At 37.9% G+C, this 18584-nt stretch overlaps 3 protein-coding genes across 3 annotated transcripts; 1 reads left to right on the plus strand and 2 right to left on the minus strand.

Moving 5' to 3' along the window:
* The first annotated feature begins 1730 nt into the window (after positions 1-1730).
* Positions 1731-5734, plus strand: LOC113695821 (adenine nucleotide transporter BT1, chloroplastic/mitochondrial-like). Its single transcript, XM_027214984.2, has 5 exons — positions 1731-2025; positions 2185-2874; positions 4100-4261; positions 4361-4840; positions 5142-5734. The coding sequence occupies exons 2-4, from the start codon at positions 2293-2295 to the stop codon at positions 4829-4831; spliced, it is 1215 nt and encodes a 404-aa protein (XP_027070785.1). The 5' UTR covers positions 1731-2025; positions 2185-2292; the 3' UTR covers positions 4832-4840; positions 5142-5734.
* A 558-nt stretch (positions 5735-6292) lies between these two features.
* On the minus strand, positions 6293-8434 carry LOC113695822 (uncharacterized protein At2g34160-like). Its single transcript, XM_027214985.2, has 5 exons — positions 8058-8434; positions 7838-7886; positions 7271-7333; positions 7040-7104; positions 6293-6679 (listed from the first exon to the last, which is right to left on the minus strand). Exons 1-5 carry the CDS (start codon positions 8205-8207, stop codon positions 6587-6589), a joined length of 420 nt encoding a protein of 139 aa, XP_027070786.1. The 5' UTR covers positions 8208-8434; the 3' UTR covers positions 6293-6586.
* A 1269-nt stretch (positions 8435-9703) lies between these two features.
* On the minus strand, positions 9704-13911 carry LOC113695820 (DEAD-box ATP-dependent RNA helicase 37-like). Its single transcript, XM_027214981.2, has 6 exons — positions 12823-13911; positions 12513-12596; positions 11601-11843; positions 11340-11498; positions 11041-11154; positions 9704-10504 (listed from the first exon to the last, which is right to left on the minus strand). Exons 1-6 carry the CDS (start codon positions 13555-13557, stop codon positions 9926-9928), a joined length of 1914 nt encoding a protein of 637 aa, XP_027070782.1. The 5' UTR covers positions 13558-13911; the 3' UTR covers positions 9704-9925.
* Between the last annotated feature and the right edge of the window lie 4673 nt (positions 13912-18584).

Here is an 18584-nt window from a genome sequence, read left to right on the forward strand (position 1 = left end):
TATAATGTTAGTTTGTTGAAAATCACATCACGTTGCCCATGCAATCCAAAATGGGAGTAGGTGGTGGTGTTAGACCTTTTGCGATCAAATTGCACTTTCTCCCATTGTCTTTTAACCGATTTCACTTGAGTATCGAACTTATTCGTTTTTACCCATTAGTCCATAGCATCCTTAGTTAAGAACAAAAAATGAGATACTACTACTATAAACTTCACCACCAATCACAATTTACATGTGGATTTCAACAAACTATACATCAACGTAAAATAGTTGTTGCTACTAGGAGGATATTTAAAATATTCGAGAATGTATTTTATCGTGAAAAAATGAATGAAAATGTGTAACTTCTAATGACGTGACAATTACTATCAAATGCAATGCATGTGTAATTTACAACTATTAGTTGATCTTGTAATTAATGAGAAACTTGTGTTTGGATACCATATTTATTTCAAATATTATTTTACTTACATTATAAACACATTTTTTAAAATTATTTTTATATTCTTAACTATCTTTTTATCTTGCATCTATTACACGATAAAAAAAATATTGCAGTAATCTTTATTTAAAATATTTAACGACATGCAAATGATTATGATTTACTTTTCTAGCCAATATAAGCAATTCCATTTTATCTCGAAAAAGAAAAAGAAAAAGGAACATAGAACAATGTGCAATACTAGATACGTTTGCAATATATATATATATATATATATATATTTTAAGTATTAAAAGTACTTTTAGAATGTTTGGTAACTAATTTTTTGAAACTTAAAGAGTCTTGTTTTTTATTATTTAAAAGCACTTTCATTAAAGGTACTTATATTAGAAGTGTTCTTTTATAAGCTATCGCAATCCCAAATGAGGTCTAAGTGAGATCGAGCTTTGAGATTAGGGTGTTAAAAGGCAAATTGCCCATGAAAACTATTTGAAAAAATTGCCAATTTGACTCCTCACATTTTTAGGAAAAATTTTTGTAGTCCTTACATTTAAAATTAGTCAAAATAATCCTTCAAATATAAAAATTTTGCTAGTTTGGTCCCAAAGCTCATTCTTACTCAGTTTCTCGACAAAAAACGCATGCCTACTTCATGTGCCCATAATTGTTAAGGCAAAATGAAACACCCAATTTCCATTTCAATTGTTGATGTAACCAACATGCTATTAAAAATATGGCAAAAAGAAATAATAAGAAAGAGTTCTAGTATAAACTAGTTGGTGTGTAAACTAGTTGTATATCACTACTAATAAACACATCAAAATAGGCAATATTCACTAGGTTAAAAGCATCCCTTGGAGTAAAAAATTTCACTGCCGATTGACCACAATAAGGACTCCCAAATTACACAGGTAATAGGGCTTACGTGTAAAGAGTTTAGTGAATGAAAATTAAGAGAAAAGAAAGGCCATGTTGGGAATGCATTTTTTGATCGAGAAATTGAGCAAAATCGAGTTTTGAGACAAAAAGTGCAAAACATTTATATCTACGGGGCTATTTTAGATGATTTTAAATGTGAGAGACTAAATTTTTTTTCAAAAAATGTGAAGGATCAATTTGGCAATTTTCCATACCAAACCATCCCGTCCCAAAACCCCCCAACCCAGCCCAAAATAAAAAAAAACCTGGTGCAAGCCGAGGATTCTAATTCCTAGCGCCGTTGTCGTCCCGCTTGCACTATTCTTTTTCCCCTGCTTCACATTTGCTGATAAACTTGTCTAAACAAAGAGCGGAGTGGGATTTGGGGTCGGCGGAGGAGGTCCTATTTGGTCAAGGATTTATTATACCTCGTTGGTCAATAAAGTAGACAAGTAGGCTGCTCCCTTCTACCAAAGGACACGGCCTTTTTGAGGCCAAAGCAAACGGGGATAGATTAAAATTTAAGGCAAAGGCATCATTAGCAGTTAAACAAGAATATTGGCATTTTATTAGTTTTCCTTCTCTGCTGTGCTCTCTTTCTCAAAAGAGAGACGCAGCAGAGAAAATTAAGGGCTTATTGGGCTTTAAATTCATCGAAATACCTGGTATGCTTCACCCTTATAGTTAGTTTCACCATATGTTTTTTTGGAATATTCATGTACTGTTGTTATTGCGGCACTGTTTTCTTTGGTTTATATGCTCTTTTTCTTCTTTCACTTTTACCATAATTCTTGAAAACCAATTTCTGTAACATCTACTTTCAGATCCCTGCGTATCCGAAATCGAGTCCTGTTGGCTTATTTTCGTTGCTGGTGGTTCTTTGAATATAGATCAAGATTAAAGAGATAAAAGTTGTTTCAAAGTTTGCTAATATGGGTAGAATAAGATTGAATGGTGTTGAGAACAATGGGGATTTGTTGTTTCCGAATTCTGGGATTGGGTTTTTGTGGTGTCCCCTAGATGAAGGTCACAAGCCAAGTGGATTTTTTGCTAGTGTGGGGCAGATGGGGACGGGTTTTGGTATGTCCCCGAATTCTCCAAATTCTGTTGGTAGTGACTTCAAGCTTCCGCACGCCAGTTTCTTTGAGAAATCTATATTGCCAGAACCCGGTTTAAAGGTTGGTGAGGTACCAGATTTGCTGGTTGGTGATGAGATGGAATTAGAAGAGCAAGGGGTATTGAAGAAGAAGAAGGCTAAAAGGGGTGGTCTTAAATTGAGGATAAAAGTCGGGAATTCATCACTGAGGAGGTTGATCAGTGGAGCAATTGCTGGTGCAGTATCACGGACGTCTGTTGCGCCGCTGGAGACAATAAGGACACATTTAATGGTGGGGAGCTGTGGAACCTCAACTGGCGAAGTGTTCCAGAATATTATGAATAATGAAGGATGGCAAGGCTTATTTAGGGGTAATCTGGTGAATGTCATCCGTGTTGCGCCAAGCAAGGCAATTGAGGTATGAACAATGTCTCTATGTTTATTACGCTTTTTTGCGTTTATTTACTGAACAAGTTAGGATATTGGCAGAGATGAATTGGATGTATCTCTTCTGCTTTCACCTGGGATGTAGTACTGTTCTGGATTCTTCATGCCAATTGAGTGCTACCCAGTGTTTGTTGTGGATGCCGACTCACTATACCTTGTCCCCACGTTTGGTATTTGGATTGATGTTGCTCAATGACTTCTTTGCTTGGTGCTGTTTTTTAAAATTTTTCTTTTTAATTCTCAGGTTTGAGATGCACAAAGCATTTTACAATTTTGGTAAATTACCTGGAAATGAATGGTGGTTGGTTATGTGGTCATGATATTGTGATTCACTGGTTTGACTAGAATTAGTAGATGCATTTTTACCAACTAGATAACATTTCAATGTAGAATTAGTAGATGCATTTCAATGTAGTAGTTGTCCTAGTTCTTAAATGTATGGTGTAATGTTGTGAGATTGCGCGTAAGCTTATTTAAATCCCAACAACTCCAATTTGTCAAGGGAAAATTGGTGATCTAACTATGCCGTTATTTTGAGACAGGACTACTGGAATGAACCTTACTCTTTTCTTTACAAATGCATGTGACTAATAACATGATAAAATTAAAACTACAGTAGAGTTAGTATAGCCACAAGTTCTCTGGTTGTAATTGACCAATTTGCCGAAGCAGGCAGGCAATCCCTGTTTTTGCACTTTATTTGTTTGCTGATGTGTTGTCATTTTCCTACATTTGAGCACTTTGCTCCATCATGACTTGATATAGTTACTTGTTTTGCTGAATATCTTGCCATATTACACCTTTCTCTTAAGCATGAGATATTTTATGCAATAAGTTGATTTTAAAGTTTCCTGAAGCTGCTGATAAAACAAAGTCATGTTTAAGCCATAAAGATATGCTTATAGCGACAATACCCTTTTTTAGAAAGTTTTAAGTCGTGAAGGGTGTTTATTATATGTACTATTGGCTTGAATGTGTGCTCTTGTGCTTGTGGTAAACTTAGATTCCTAAAATAGAATTTAGAAAGGATAAACATAAGAAAGAAGAGAGAAGTCAACAGAAAAATTCATTCAGGATTTTGGTGCATCTGTTTAAAAAGCCTTGTCCATTCATTACTTTTTTTTTTTGGTTCTGGAGCAATTATACAGTTTGGTACTTGTATTTGCTTATCTTCTTTTGGCTTCAAACCTTTCCAGCTATTTGCTTATGACACAGTCAAGAAGCAGTTGACACCTAAGACTGGAGAGGAGCCAAAACAACCTATTCCCGCTTCTTTAATTGCAGGTGCTGTTGCTGGAATCAGCTCAACTTTAGTCACGTATCCACTTGAGTTGCTCAAAACTCGACTCACCGTGCAGGTATATGCATTTGTCCTGAGATCGTCTTGAGTATTTCCTATCCAGAATGTGGTTAGCTTCATCTTTTACCTGGTTTCATTCTAAAACTTCCATTTGTAGAGGGGTGTATACAAGAGTTTCTTGGATGCTTTTCTGAAAATTGTGCGAGAGGAGGGACCGGGAGAGCTGTATAGAGGCCTCACTCCAAGCTTAATTGGTGTAGTCCCATATGCTGCCAGCAATTATTTTGCCTATGACTCGTTAAGGAAGGCCTACAAGCAAGTTTTCAAACAGGAGGAAATTGGAAATGTTGCAACCCTCCTAATTGGATCGGCAGCTGGTGCAATTTCAAGTAGTGCAACTTTCCCGCTTGAGGTGGCGCGTAAACACATGCAAGCAGGTGCTCTGAATGGGAGGCAATATCGGAACATGCTTCATGCCCTTATAAGCATACTTGAACACGAAGGTGTACCTGGTTTGTACAGGGGCCTGGGCCCGAGCTGCATGAAATTAGTACCTGCTGCTGGAATTTCATTCATGTGTTACGAGGCATGCAAGAGGATACTGGTTGAAAATGAAGATGATTCGTAGAAATAAAAGGTAAAAGCATGAATAGTTAGGCAAGTTTCAGGTGTTAGGATGGCTATTACCCTTCTTTTTTCGTTGAGAGCTGGATTTATTGGGTTGAACTCACGTAACTTAAGATTTTATTGTTTTTTTTTCTCATGGGGGAAACCTAAAGAAGTGTTCTCTCTCGAGATGATAATTTGAAGCGAGTTTTCAATTTGTTTAGAAAGAGTCATTTATGTCGTTGAGCAAGGCATTAACTTGAATAATGCTCAGTCAACAAAAATGTGCTGAAACTGGAGAACTTACAACAAGTCTTGCTGCTTGATTTCAGCTTGTGTCAGGTGCAAATGCCAAATAAGGGGAGCATCTCAATCGATCAGTCTCTGAATGCATCCGACTGTGAATTGCGATAGTAAGGAGTTGAGATGCCCGGAGCAACAAGTCTTAAGGCAATTAAAACAACCAAATGCATGGAAATGGAACGCCAGTCATGGAAGGAACTGCTTAGCGTTACAGATCCATATGTTTTATATGGCAAATTGTGGCGAACAAAGCTGACTTGATTCATAAATTCCCTTGCATTGGTAGACATTCTGGAGGTCGACTTAGCTTTGTGAAGCGGATCCCAGACGTTATTAACAGTTGCAAGCGAGGGATCACCTAAGTCCAATGGTGCTGAAAGCAAGAATAAGCAGTGCTACAACTGACGTGTTAAGTTGCTCCTTCAAGTCTCCCTCTTCCTGAACATTCTCCATGTCTAATTCATTTTGGGTTTTATTTCTTGTGCTTGATTGTTTAGGTTGGGAACATTCAAATACGATGTAACATTCTTCTGAGAATGACGACCTGGTTAGAGTTTGCAAGACGTCTCTAAACAGGTCACCTCCATTCAGTAAAACAAATACGGCGTTCCAATTGCGCAAACGGCTCATGTTCACCAATCACCGAAGAGACTGTCGTCTGAAGAATATCCAAGGACAACGCCCCCTTCCCGATCCCTTGGACAACGACAACAGTTGCTAGGATAATGTCCCCTTCCCGATCACTTGGACAGCAGTTGTTATCCTAAAGCCTCTTATCCTTCTTCCAAGGATAATGTCCCTTTCGAATCGCTTAGACAATCGGGAGCCAGAACCTGATTCTTTTTTGTCCCGAAGGCTTACCCTTCGCAGCTAAACATTCCATCAAAACTAGCACTAGCACACGCGCATTCCGGCTCAGAATATCCATGGCAGATAGAGAATGGCGTTACGACAGGGACTGGGAGTACGTAAATTGACCAGTTTCAGCATGACTTGTAGCATTAATCACCCACAAACTTTTTTCACTGGCACTCATCTTCGAGCCTGAGTGCAATGACATTTATCACCAACAAAATTTTTTCACTGGCACTAGTAAACTTTGTACAGGGAGGCCAAAGCAAAAGACTAGGCTGCTTTTTGTAAAGTCTTGGTACTAATTTCCAACTAAAAGAATCACAAGTTTAGTTATCCAAAACAAATATGCTATAAATAAAATCAGCGTGTCTGCACCTCTCACAATTCCCTATTTTAGTACACTGTGATCATGTCAAAAGTGTTCAAAAAACAAGTCAAGATGTCAAATACCAAAATTGAATGTCGGATAGCAAACAGGAATGACTCCTGATGGTACTGAAAAACTAACAACACTGACACTCTCAGACGTCTATGTTTTCAAACACTAGCACCGAAAATGCAAATTTCCAAACACAGACATATATAAAATGAAGAAACCAGATGGCAGAACAATTGCCCTTCAACTCTGCTCCTCAGCTTCTGCAGCTTCCCTCTCTGATGCTGCCGCCATTAATTCGTCAAATTTTTCCGTCTTCCCCAGCACTATCTCAATCTAAGAGAAAATATAACAAACACATCATCAAGCAATACCATTAGTAGAGGGAACAAAATTGTCACGATAACTGCACAAAATGCACTAATTATTTGAAGAGGGGAAAAAATGAATCCCAGAATCACATGGCCCAATGGGCAGAGCAGTCATGCAATGAGTATGGAACTTGACATTGTGGAAGAATACTAGCCAGAAGCACAAAATTAAGATTGTTCAAAAGAGACCGTCTTATGCATGTTAACTAAAATTGGCAGAATGCATGAAATAAGTTCAGACACCTAGACTGCATGATCAAAACACACCAAACCAAATGGCACAACCAAGAAGCATAATAGAGGGAAGCCACATCAAAGAACTTACTTTGGCCTTTGAGATGGGACGACCTCTTGAATCGTCTCTCATTTCAACAGTAGATGTCATAATTTCTGCAGTGCAATCATTCTGTTATTTCAACACAGGAACATTACCCAAGAGCAAAAGTCTTTGCTCATAGTATAAAAGCATAAGAAACAGAGTCAACAAACTGCTCGAGAAGTAGTAGTTGTGAGGAACTATATTGCTTCATATAGGGTAACACAAAAAGCGCCTTACTCTTTTCCACAGCAAATCCATTATTCTTCAAAATTTCAGCAACACTGACAACTGTGGAAATAGCTGGACATGGAAAATAATCCCATCAATAAAAAATTTCCAAGTTAAAGTACTCTCAAATGCAGAAACAAACTCAACCAGGTAACCACACTCTTGCAAATGCTAACCTCCTAGGACTTTCAGAAACAAAGGTCCGAATAACACATTCCAAATTACGATGAAAAAGCTTTAGATGAACACCGTTATGACTGAAATGCAATTCCATCCCCCCACATCCCCGCCACCCGAAAAGAAGGGGTAAAATATGCATCACATCTATAACATGCTCCTCAGAGCAAGGTTAAGCATGCAAAAGAGACGGACAAAGCAAATAGACAACACTCCAGCCAAGCCAGCCAGTCTGGAAGACATAAAACCATATTAACAAGCGTCTAGCATGCCCAAATAATTGCAGAAAATCAATTCCTGCACCGGAAATTAAAAACCCCCCACGAGCAAGAAAAATTCGCAATAATGCCAGCTGTTATGGCAGAAAAGAAAAGACAGGAATCAAAGAAAGTAAAATACCTAAGCCAAGAGCAGACAGCTCCACCTCATTGTGTTGCTGCATATACCTCTGCCCCAATTTGTAAAAAAAAAAAAAAAAAGTCGTCAAAATATTAAAAGAGCTACTTCAGATCTAGTTCACAATTTGAACGGTGCGGAAAGAATATTGATTAATTTCACTCATGAAAAATAGCAAAAAAAAAAAAAAAAGCAACAAAAGGAAAAAGAAGAATGAATTTACCTTGGCGAGGTTGACGTAGAAAAACAAGGGTTTTTTGGTGTTAGAGACCTGAATGCGATTCTTTTTATGAAGATCTCCTCCGCCGCCGCCGCCGCCGCCGCCACCACCGCTGATGTTAATGTTGTTTACCCCGGCTGTTACCTCCTCCATCAGCAACCCTAAGCCCCCACCTTCCCTTGCTTTCTTTACAAGTTGGCTAAGGCAGTTAGGATTATGATCCGTAAAATACTACTACCCTCCTTTGTACTCACTAATAAAAAGACAGAGAGTTTATCGCAAAACTTCGCTCGCCAATACAACAGTTACAAACACAAAACAAAACAAAAAGAAGGAAGGCTTCTTTTCCAGTTTACGAGTTACGACCAGCGCTGTCCCGGTGGTGGAGGCGTCACTATTATATTTCCTGGTATCGGCAGGGTTCCAAATGTCCCACTGTGCCCTTCATCTGTGACCTTTGACCACCTTCCAGTTGGGGGTACTTTTGGAAGATCACGGGATGTCTTTCAACCTGCGGACCCAACCGCAACAACACGTGCCGATGTTATATTTAGGCTGACATCATCAAATGCGTCTGCTGCTCTTGAGTAAGCTAGACTACGAGATAAATTCATTCCCGTGTCCGGCTGTCCGCAACATATTATCTTATAAAAAAAATGAAATGATGCAAGTATATATTTTAATTAAAAATGAATAAGAAAAAGAGGGTGGATCTTGTTTTTTCTTTTTCGTTTGGTAATAAAAAATTTTGACGGCATTTAACGGCTGAAAACACATCATTCTATTTTTATACATTTTATTGTAAGACTAGATATACATACATACATACACATCTCTTTATTTTGATATGAAAAAAATCATTCTTTTTTCATGACTAAGACCTTTTTTTTTAAGAGAAAGAATTAGAACTCTACTTCAATAATTTTCTTTTATTTAATACGAATAACATGAATAAGAAAGGTAAAACATAAATTTGTAACGTCAAATCTATCGCAAATGCCACGTGGATATAAATTAATATATAATAAGAAAAGTCTTGTGGTGTTATGTTGAGATCAAGAGAAGTGCGTCCTGACTTTTGCAAAAACTAGAAACCAGAGGGATGTTAATGTCATTTACGCACAATATACAAATTTTCTCCTCTCGTTTCTTTCTCCTCCAATTCTACAAATTCAGACAACTTCCAAAATCCTCTCACCCTCCAAATATTGCATAATTGAGGGTCTAGGGTATGGTGAAACTCAGACGCAGCACAGAAGTATGCATTAGAGTAGTGTTTTTTTTTTTGGGGCAAAGATTCACAGAAGTTATCTATCTATCTCAAGGTTTAAGCAAGAATTTGAATCCAAATAGATGAAAATGCAAATTGGTCTACCATTCGAGTTCAGCAGAAGGTAAAGAGGAACGGGCTACATGTGCAGACAGACAGCAGCTTCAGTAATCTAACTGGTCGTTCTACTTTGCCACGTCGCTTCACGCGACAAAACCAAGCCAAAACAACAAGTAATTGCACAAATAAAGCCTGCAGCAGGCTAAGGGGGGAAGGCTACTTCACACAGTTTATTTTGTCCCTCCAAATGCCTGCCCATCACATCCAAACGACATTTGCCCAGCCTGAAATGAGGGCTTAATATGGTGACACAAGGATCTGCCCACGACAAAAACAGGTTTGTATAATCGCAACAGCCCAGTTAGTCACAAATCAAGTCAGACCAAATGTCAGGTTTACACGTATCTGCTACTGCCATCAGCCTGTTCTAATAAAGCTTGCAGCAACTAATAGCAACCAAAACTACCCAGTATATGTCTTTTCTTTTCTTTTCTTTCTGCCTAAAACTAAGGGGGCTGTCAACAAAATCTGATTCTGGGAATCAATCCCAGCCACTGGCAACAACAGTACGGTGGTCCAGCATGTGACCATAGAAGCCTTCATGAAACGAATCTGCTCGGGAAGATGTAGGAAAATCAGCACGAGAATCATGCGAAGAATATGGACTAGAATGTGAAGGATAAGATTCTAGAGCAGTTCCATCCTCAAACTGGTTCGAGTAGTCATAGTTCTCATTGTCTGCACCTCTTCGGTAATTGTGGCCACCAAACTTTACACCACTGAAGCGGCTTGATCGAGTCCCGCCACTACCGTAGGCATGAGATGTCTCAGTGTATTCATTGAGCCAGGGAGGAATTTCTTGATTTGCTTCCTGCATCAGTTCAACAAGAGCCTTTGCAAGAGGTGCATTCTTGTCACTGAAAAATGCTGTTGCTAGTCCAGGTTTGCCAGCACGCCCAGTCCGACCTATCCTGTGAACGTAGTCACCTATTTCCCTTGGCAAGTCAAAGTTTATGACATGAGCAACATGTGGAATGTCCAAGCCTCGTGCTGCGACATCTGTTGCTACCAGAATGGGAGTCAGACCGCTTCTAAAAGATTTCAATGCCCGTTCTCTTTCCTTCCATTCCATGCCCAAAAGGAAGAGCAAATGTTAGGGTCTCAGAAAATCAAGACAGCATCCAGCAGATTCAGGACTAGGGAATGAAGATAATTTAACCAATAGATTTCTCTCTCCCACAAACCCACCCACTGAAAGTACCAATACGAAAGAATTGGAACAAAAAGTGCAGATAAATGGTTCTGCATGGTCAAAATAAACTATTAAGCTCCTTTAGCACTATAATCATGTAAGTAGTGGTTAAACAACATGGCAGTACAAGAATTACTACTAATACTAATCAACTATAGAACATTTCTCAAGTCAGAACTTGATGAACAAATGTGCCTAACATGCGCCTGAAATTCATAACCATTTCTTCACCCTTTCTTCAGCATACGCATTAGCACGTTTACAACGTATTAAATGCAAGTAAGTTTCAACACAAACTAGCAATAACCCTGACTTGCAACTTCAAGCAATTCCGCAATTCAACATTCAATGTACAGAAAAGAAAAAACTAAATAGAGTGTCGGGCATGAACTAAATAGACTGACCATTTGTACTTTGTCACCATGAATAGCCATTGATGGAAACCCTTTCATCGACAACCAGGATTGCAAGGCATCAGCTCCTTTCTTTGTTTCCACAAAAACCAACGTCAAAGCATGCTGCAAGAATGTATGCAGCGTAAATGTTCAGCTGGAAAAATCTTAGTATCTATCAAAGAATATGGCAAATAGAAACTGAAAAGGGGGACAAATCCAATATAATTAAGGAAAAAATGACTGCCAGCTTGGCCAGACATTTCTGCATGCAAATGCAATTATTGAACTGCAAATATAATCAGCTGTACCTTTCCATTTGCTCGTTGGGATCTTAAAAGGTTCAACAAATGGTTTTTCTTGTCCGCATCATGAACATATTCTACTCTTTGAGCTATGAGATCGGTACTAGATCCAACCTTCCCTGCAGCTAGAAAAATGTAGTTTGAAAGAAAATCTGATGCAAGCCTCTGCAACAAGAATTTTGAAGAATAAGAGCAGATCCAAGCCAATGTATTAGGGGAGTGCACAAACTCGAGGGAAAAATATAACAATGGAGTGATTAAACTTACTTGAATTTCAATAGGGAATGTTGCACTGAAAAGCATTGTCTGCCTTACCCCTGCAGGAGGCATTTCCATTTGCTGAACGATCTTCCTAACTTGAGGCTCAAAGCCCATATCCAACATTCTATCAGCCTCATCCAGAGCCAAATACTTGACATTCTTTAAAGATACTTTTGCTCTTTCTATCATATCAACCAGACGTCCGGGAGTTGCAACCAATATGTCAACACCTTTTTCCAGATTGCGAAACTGTAGTTGTATGTTACAGGAGTAAAATCATCAATAAAGCAGTAAGTCAAATTATAACAAAAAAAGTCGTATATACTTCAAGCAAGTATACAAGTAGACCTAGTCGAGATTACTCAAAAGCAAAGGAAAAATACACAGCTAGCCTATTCAGGAACAAAATTAACAGGTACAGTCTTTTAATCTGCAGAACACTATTACTATCATTGAATGGAAGGGCTAAACCTGAACGCCATACCAGGGCACCAGGTGAAACTAGTACAGGCATCCGGACGAAGACAGGCAGGATCCCTTCATTTTCGAAGCTACAATATTCAAGTACTTGGCTAAACCTTCAGAATATGTTTCGGAATCTTTTTTTTTTTTTTTTTGGGTGTCATCATCAAGCACAGAGCCACATATCCGAGTAAATTGGAGTCTTATGCTAACAACAAAACAGTACTTTACAGAAAAGGGTAAACGATTAGTTGTATAAATTATCACAATCTATTATCACTTTAATGCACTACTCGTAGCTACTCACATAAGCCTTTTTCGGAATAGGAGTATTATCATCTTCGATGTCAGTGACGAACCCTTTTTTTTTATTTTCTTTTGGATCAAACAGTAATCAAAGCGAACGATATAAGCTACTGTTTTTTTAATCATTGTTAAGCTAAAATAAAAGCAGACCTGCTGAACAATGGGTGCGCCTCCATATGCCACGACAACCTTCACTCCAGTTTTGTAGGAAAACTTCTTGGCTTCATCATGTATCTACGCGTAAAATCCATTTGATATCAGTTACAGTAGTAAACAAGAAGATGAATTGATAAAAAAAAAACACAGCAAAACCCTAGAATGTACTTACAACCCCACCCCCACCAAAAAAAACACGTAAATTTGAAATTAAAAAAAAAAGAAGAAAAAAGTACCTGCTGGGCACAAAAAATTTTAATTAACCCAGATAACATCAGAAGTAAAATTAAAAAAAAAGGCGCACCTGACAAGACAACTCCCGAGTAGGAGCTAGTATGAGGGCCAGAGGACATGCCATGATCGTCTTCAAACTGAAGCCTCCTCCTCCACCATTCCTGTCAATTTTTTTCGTGGGGCTTTTCAGTTGATGATGGTCCCTCAGGATCCTAGTGATAATAGGAAAGCAAAACGCCGCAGTCTTGCCCGACCCGGTTTGAGCACAAGCCATGAGGTCCCTTCCGGCCATCGCCACCGGGATGGCGTAACGCTGTATCGGCGTCGGCTTCACAAACTGACATCTCTTGATGTTATCACTGAGCCCCGAGCAGAAATCAATCTCGGAAAACGACGTCACCGGAGGAGGGACGTCGAACCCACTCGTTTCCACCGGAGTTTCATCGTACGCATTGATATTATTTACGCCCGAAGGGTCATCGTCTATGACCTCCAGCTCATCAAATTTCTCAGAAATATCAAAGGGTGGTTCGGGCATGATCTTCTGGTTATATGGATTCGGGTCATAGTCGGAGAAGTTTCGTCTGGATCGGCCGTATGATCGGGGTGGGTTCGGAGCTCTACCACCGCGAAAGCCACGCCCACGCCCACGCCCACGCCCTCCTCCTCCTCCTCCTCGGCTGGAGGAAGAGCGGGCGAGTGAGGTGGGAATGGTGACTGTAAAGGTGGGTTGATGGCGGAGGTGGGGTGGAAGATAGGCAGGTGAGATGGGTCGAGGTGAGCGAGTTGATTCGTTCCACGGCATTGACGTACTTTTTGAGTCGACAAGAAGAATATATTATCTGGAAATGGAAAGCTGAAAAATAAATAAATGGGCTCAGAGGTAGTCAGCCGAAAAACCTAGATGAAGGTGGGAACAGGGAAGGGTCAGGATCATCTTACGTGAGAGAAAAGAGAAAGCAGGAGGAAGAAGGGTCGATGGTTGTACGGAGAAGGAAAAGCAGTAAGGTTTACTACTAGTAGCAATAGTTGAGGGAGCGTGTTTCATACTGGAGTACTATTAAACAGAATCGTTTTATACTCTTGTCACTGGGGGGGGGGGAGGAGGTGCTATGTGGAAAACGGAAAGGCCACTACTCTGCGTGTATGGAGAGTGTGTGACAGTACTGAGTTTGTTTGGACACACAAAATTTATAAGATTTATTTCAGATTTTGTTTTGCTTCCATCATACACACAATTCCCAATCACCTTTTTATCTCACATACATCACATCACAAAAAGTACTACAGTAACTGGATCAAATAAATCATCCAAATAAATTCTTATCCAAACAAACTCAGTGTGAGTGTGTTTTTTTTTTTTTTTTTTTTTTTTTTTTTTTTATTTTGGGGAGGGGGAAGGGGTGCTCTTGTTACTTGTTAGTTGTTACCTGGGGAAAAGAAAGGAATGATGATGAGTTGATGCTTCGGGTGGAAAACGGACAGGTAAATGTGTGTGACTTTTCGTTTTGGAGAGAGAGACTGTTGTGAGGAGCACTGGAGTGTGGTACCGGTAGCCGGTAGGGGCGTGTGGGGTGTGTATGTGTGACTGCGTGAGAGTGGATTCCTTGGGGATGGGAGTGGAGAGTGACGATGAGTCCGTATGCCTGGGAAGACGAACAGAGACGTGGCCGGATAGGGGAAAAATTTTAGTTGGACTTGGAGCGGATTTATCATTCAATTCTCAACTGATTCATTTCATTTTACACTTTTCAACTATCCTCGTAAATTTTAATATGAGATACTTTTGTCCTTAAATTGTAAATTTTATCTCACTTTGAGATACATTTTATGGCTAGGTACAAAGTATATTTTAGGGACTAAATTGGAAGAAATTTTATACATTAGAGACTAAAATGACCAAGTTTTATACTTCAAAAATTGAAGTATAACGAATTTTATAATTTAGAAACTAAAGTGTCTCATTTTGAAATTTAAGAATCAGAGTGAAAATTCAAATTTAATTAAAGGGTACAAAGTGTAATTAACCCATTCTCGATCACGGGGTGAAAATTAAATCATGTAAGTTAACATTTTATTTATGAAGTGATGTTTTGGAATTCGATGATCAGTGTGGCATTCATAGCGATTCAATTAAAACAATTTGTACTAAAAGGACTCGTTTTGATTGCATTTTTCTGAATTTTTTTGTAGAAATATTACTGTGGTGATTTGATATATGTGAGGTAAAAATGTGATAAGGAAATGTGTTCACAGAAAACGTAACAATTTTTTCTAGATTGATTGGTTCATTCTTTTTTTTTTTTTTTTTGTCAAAAGATTGATTGATTTGTTTGCTGTGCAAGATTGTGAGATGCAAACTACGAGGATGTTCATTGTGGTATTAAATTTTTTTTTGGGAAGGATTCATTGTGGTATTTTCCTAGCAAATTCTCTAATACTACAATTTAATGATTTATCAGCCCACAAATAAAAAGTTGCAATTGATATGATTGATGTTTAATCTTCTTTAAAAAAAAATTACAACTAATAGACCACATTTATAATTTCGACCAAGTGATGATAGGATCGTACGTCCGAAGTTGGGGCTTCTCAAATCAAAAACAACAAAAACAGGACTCCGGCCCCCAGCTAGGAAAGCGTAGGCTCGTAGCTGGGGGCATTTGGTAAGTGGTAACATGTGCTAAATTAGTGTGTACATATTAGCCTTACTTTCACGCGGAGGCGCGCGGACTGTACGTGATGAGTTTGTAATTTGAAAGGTGGTAAAATATCTCCCTACTTCCCCACTTTTCCATCTTTTTTACTACTGTAAAAAATTAAAGCATATCTGCAGGCATCTGATTCCTTCATATATAGGTTTGCTCATTCATGGCCTTGCATTTGGTGACGTCTGTTGGTCGGGTCCTTTTGAAGACAGAATTGCCTTTTGGTTTGGTGTTTAAGAGGAAACTTCATAGCAAAGAGGTTGAAAGCTAAGGAAGAATTCTCGTTCCATGCAATGTATGATAGGAATGTGGCACCTAATTCTCTGTATTTTGGGTGGCTATAACTAAGCAACTAAAAGGTATCTCCTGCCTCATCATGTGGCTCCATTACCATATAAAAGGGCTAAAAGTAATTTATTTTGGTTCATTGTAAGATGAATAACAGTGTAGTGTCAAATTATTATACATCAGAAAATTAATTTATTTGAGTCCCTTGTGCTAAGTCAAAAAGAGATCAAACTTGAATTTTGATCCACTTAATTTATTATTATTATTTACAATGATATTTTGCTCTCCACTTTTATTATACAAGAAAATTTTAAATAAATTTAACTGTGATCATCATCACAAATCAAATCAATGTATGTCCTAAAGATCATGGATCGCCTGCATAATTTAGAAAAAAAAAAAAGAATAAAAGAAAAAAGTGATCCGCGCTGCCACTGCCGGTTGAGGCGACATTAGTTGGCACGCATCCTGCTCTCGTTTCTCAGTTTCCGGTGAACGAGTCTCCGGAGGCGCATCTTGTGAAGCCTCTGAGCAATCACGCTCGCTAGTGGTAGGTCCCTAAAGCGCGTGAAATAGCAGAGAATTTTGGGGACCTCAGCGCTTTCTTTCTTGTTTCTAGTATAACAGTAAAAGAAGATCGCAAAAAAAGCTGACATTTTGATTTCCTACAGCAGAAAAAGTTAACAAAACAACTGTACAGGGTTTGTTATAAATTGTAGGGATAATTTCAGAAACCTCCCCTGAGGTTTCTGACACTTTCACTGACATCCCCTGAGGTTCTCAAAATTTCACTTACCTCCCTTGATAAAAATTGGGCCCCTTTTCTGACGTCATCAGGGCCAAAATTACAGATATATCCCAAGTAGTTGGGGTTAATTACTACCGTTTATGTTTAAGTTACATAATGAATTTTCTTATTCTTTACGTACCTATTCTTGTCATGCAAGATTACACGCCTGACTTCAAATTACGTACTTTGCAAGAAAATGTCTGTGGAGTCATTTGTTACAAGACAAGAAGTTCAATCAAATAAGAACAATTTATGTACACAGGTGGGATTGGGAATTCAAGCTTGTCCTTTTTGGTATTTAGGATAATGTTTTTATATGAACTCAAGGAAGATGGATAGCCTATTTTGCAAGGTTATTAGGTAATTTACCTTTGTGGAATTCTTGATATCAAGCCATTTGATTGCTAATGTGGACAGGTGGCTTAAGCGCGTAATAAGTGCCATGGATTCGAAGTTCGGCTGAAATATCACATATCGAACGAAGTCTTTATTAGAAACCTAATTAGAAACCTATTAGAGTTCAGTGAGCTCTCGTACTAAGCTCCACCGCCAACCCTCCATTTCGAAAAAAAAAAGACAAAAGCAAAACAAAAGCAAACACACGAAGCGCAGAATAACGTTGAAACCCGCAAGCGGGATTATGTGTTTTTTCTATTTCAAGGTTAGCTCGCATGCGGGTTAATGTTATATTTGAGCGCGAGAAGAAAAAATTGGTAATTAGGCTCTTTGGGCATTATAAGTAAATATTTAAATTAATGGCAGTTTTATTACACCAATATTATTGTATTATCATTATTATGATTATTGTATTATTTCTTATGCAAATATAACATTTAATTATTTAAATTTGATTTTATTTTTACAATTTATAAAATTTTTATCACTTATATAATATTTTTAAAACCCTAATACATCTAAATTTGATTTTATTTTTCAAATTTATAAGATTTTTATTTAAAAAAATGGGATACGGATAAGATATCCGGTTGGTTCGATTTGCATAGGTGCATATGAGAATATCTGAATACTCCTGAAACCCGCAAGCGGGATTCTGTGTTTTTTCTATTTCAAGGTTAGCTCGCATGCGGGTTAATGTTATATTTGAGCGCGAGAAGAAAAAATTGGTAATTAGGCTCTTTGGGCATTATAAGTAAATATTTAAATTAATGGCAGTTTTATTACACCAATATTATTGTATTATCATTATTATGATTATTGTATTATTTCTTATGCAAATATAACATTTAATTATCCAAGCAGTTTGATTTTATTTTTACAATTTATAAAATTTTTATCACTTATATAATATTTTTAAAACCCTAATACATCTAAATTTGAATCTAATTTTCTACAAGTCATACTTATAAATGCGAAATCTAACAAAAAAGTTAAATACAATTTTTGCAGGTCAAATTTAACAAATGCGAGCTATTTGCAAAATTTTAAATATTTGCAACATTTTTTAAAACAAAAATTAGAAGCTTTCTGCAAATAATTCCCTACCTCTCAAAAAATACCAAAATAAAAAAGATAAGAGCTCGCATTTGCTTCCTAGAAATAATTCCCTAGCTCTTAAAAAAGAAAAAAAAAAAAATTGAGAAGAGCTCGCATTCGTGGAATGCGAGCTCAATAACCAGAGCTCGCATTCCACGAATGCGAGCTCTTGTAAGCTCGCATTTGTGAAATTCACAAATGCGAAGACCCCCCTGACGGAAATTAAACCCAAAATCACCCCTTTTGTAGAATTTTTTTAAAATTCATCACAAAGTTGGAAATTTCTCAATAGAAATACAACTTGTCTGGATTCCTTTCACTCTCTGATATCATTACGGTTGCTTTGCGATTACAGCGGCAAAACCTGTTTTTAATGGAGAAAAATGTAGGTGAATTCCATGATTCTCCCCTATGGCTTGAAGAGGCCATGGTTGCAGCTAAAACTTTTTACTCAGAGCTCTAATTGTAGCACAGCAAATGCACTTGTTATCACTCCAAATTAGTAGCAAAGAATGTTAATAGCTTGAAACCTCAGAGGTAGTTAAGTTGCTT

This window comes from Coffea arabica, chromosome 6e (assembly GCF_036785885.1).
Source record: "Coffea arabica cultivar ET-39 chromosome 6e, Coffea Arabica ET-39 HiFi, whole genome shotgun sequence".
NCBI classification, from domain to species: Eukaryota; Viridiplantae; Streptophyta; class Magnoliopsida; order Gentianales; family Rubiaceae; genus Coffea; species Coffea arabica.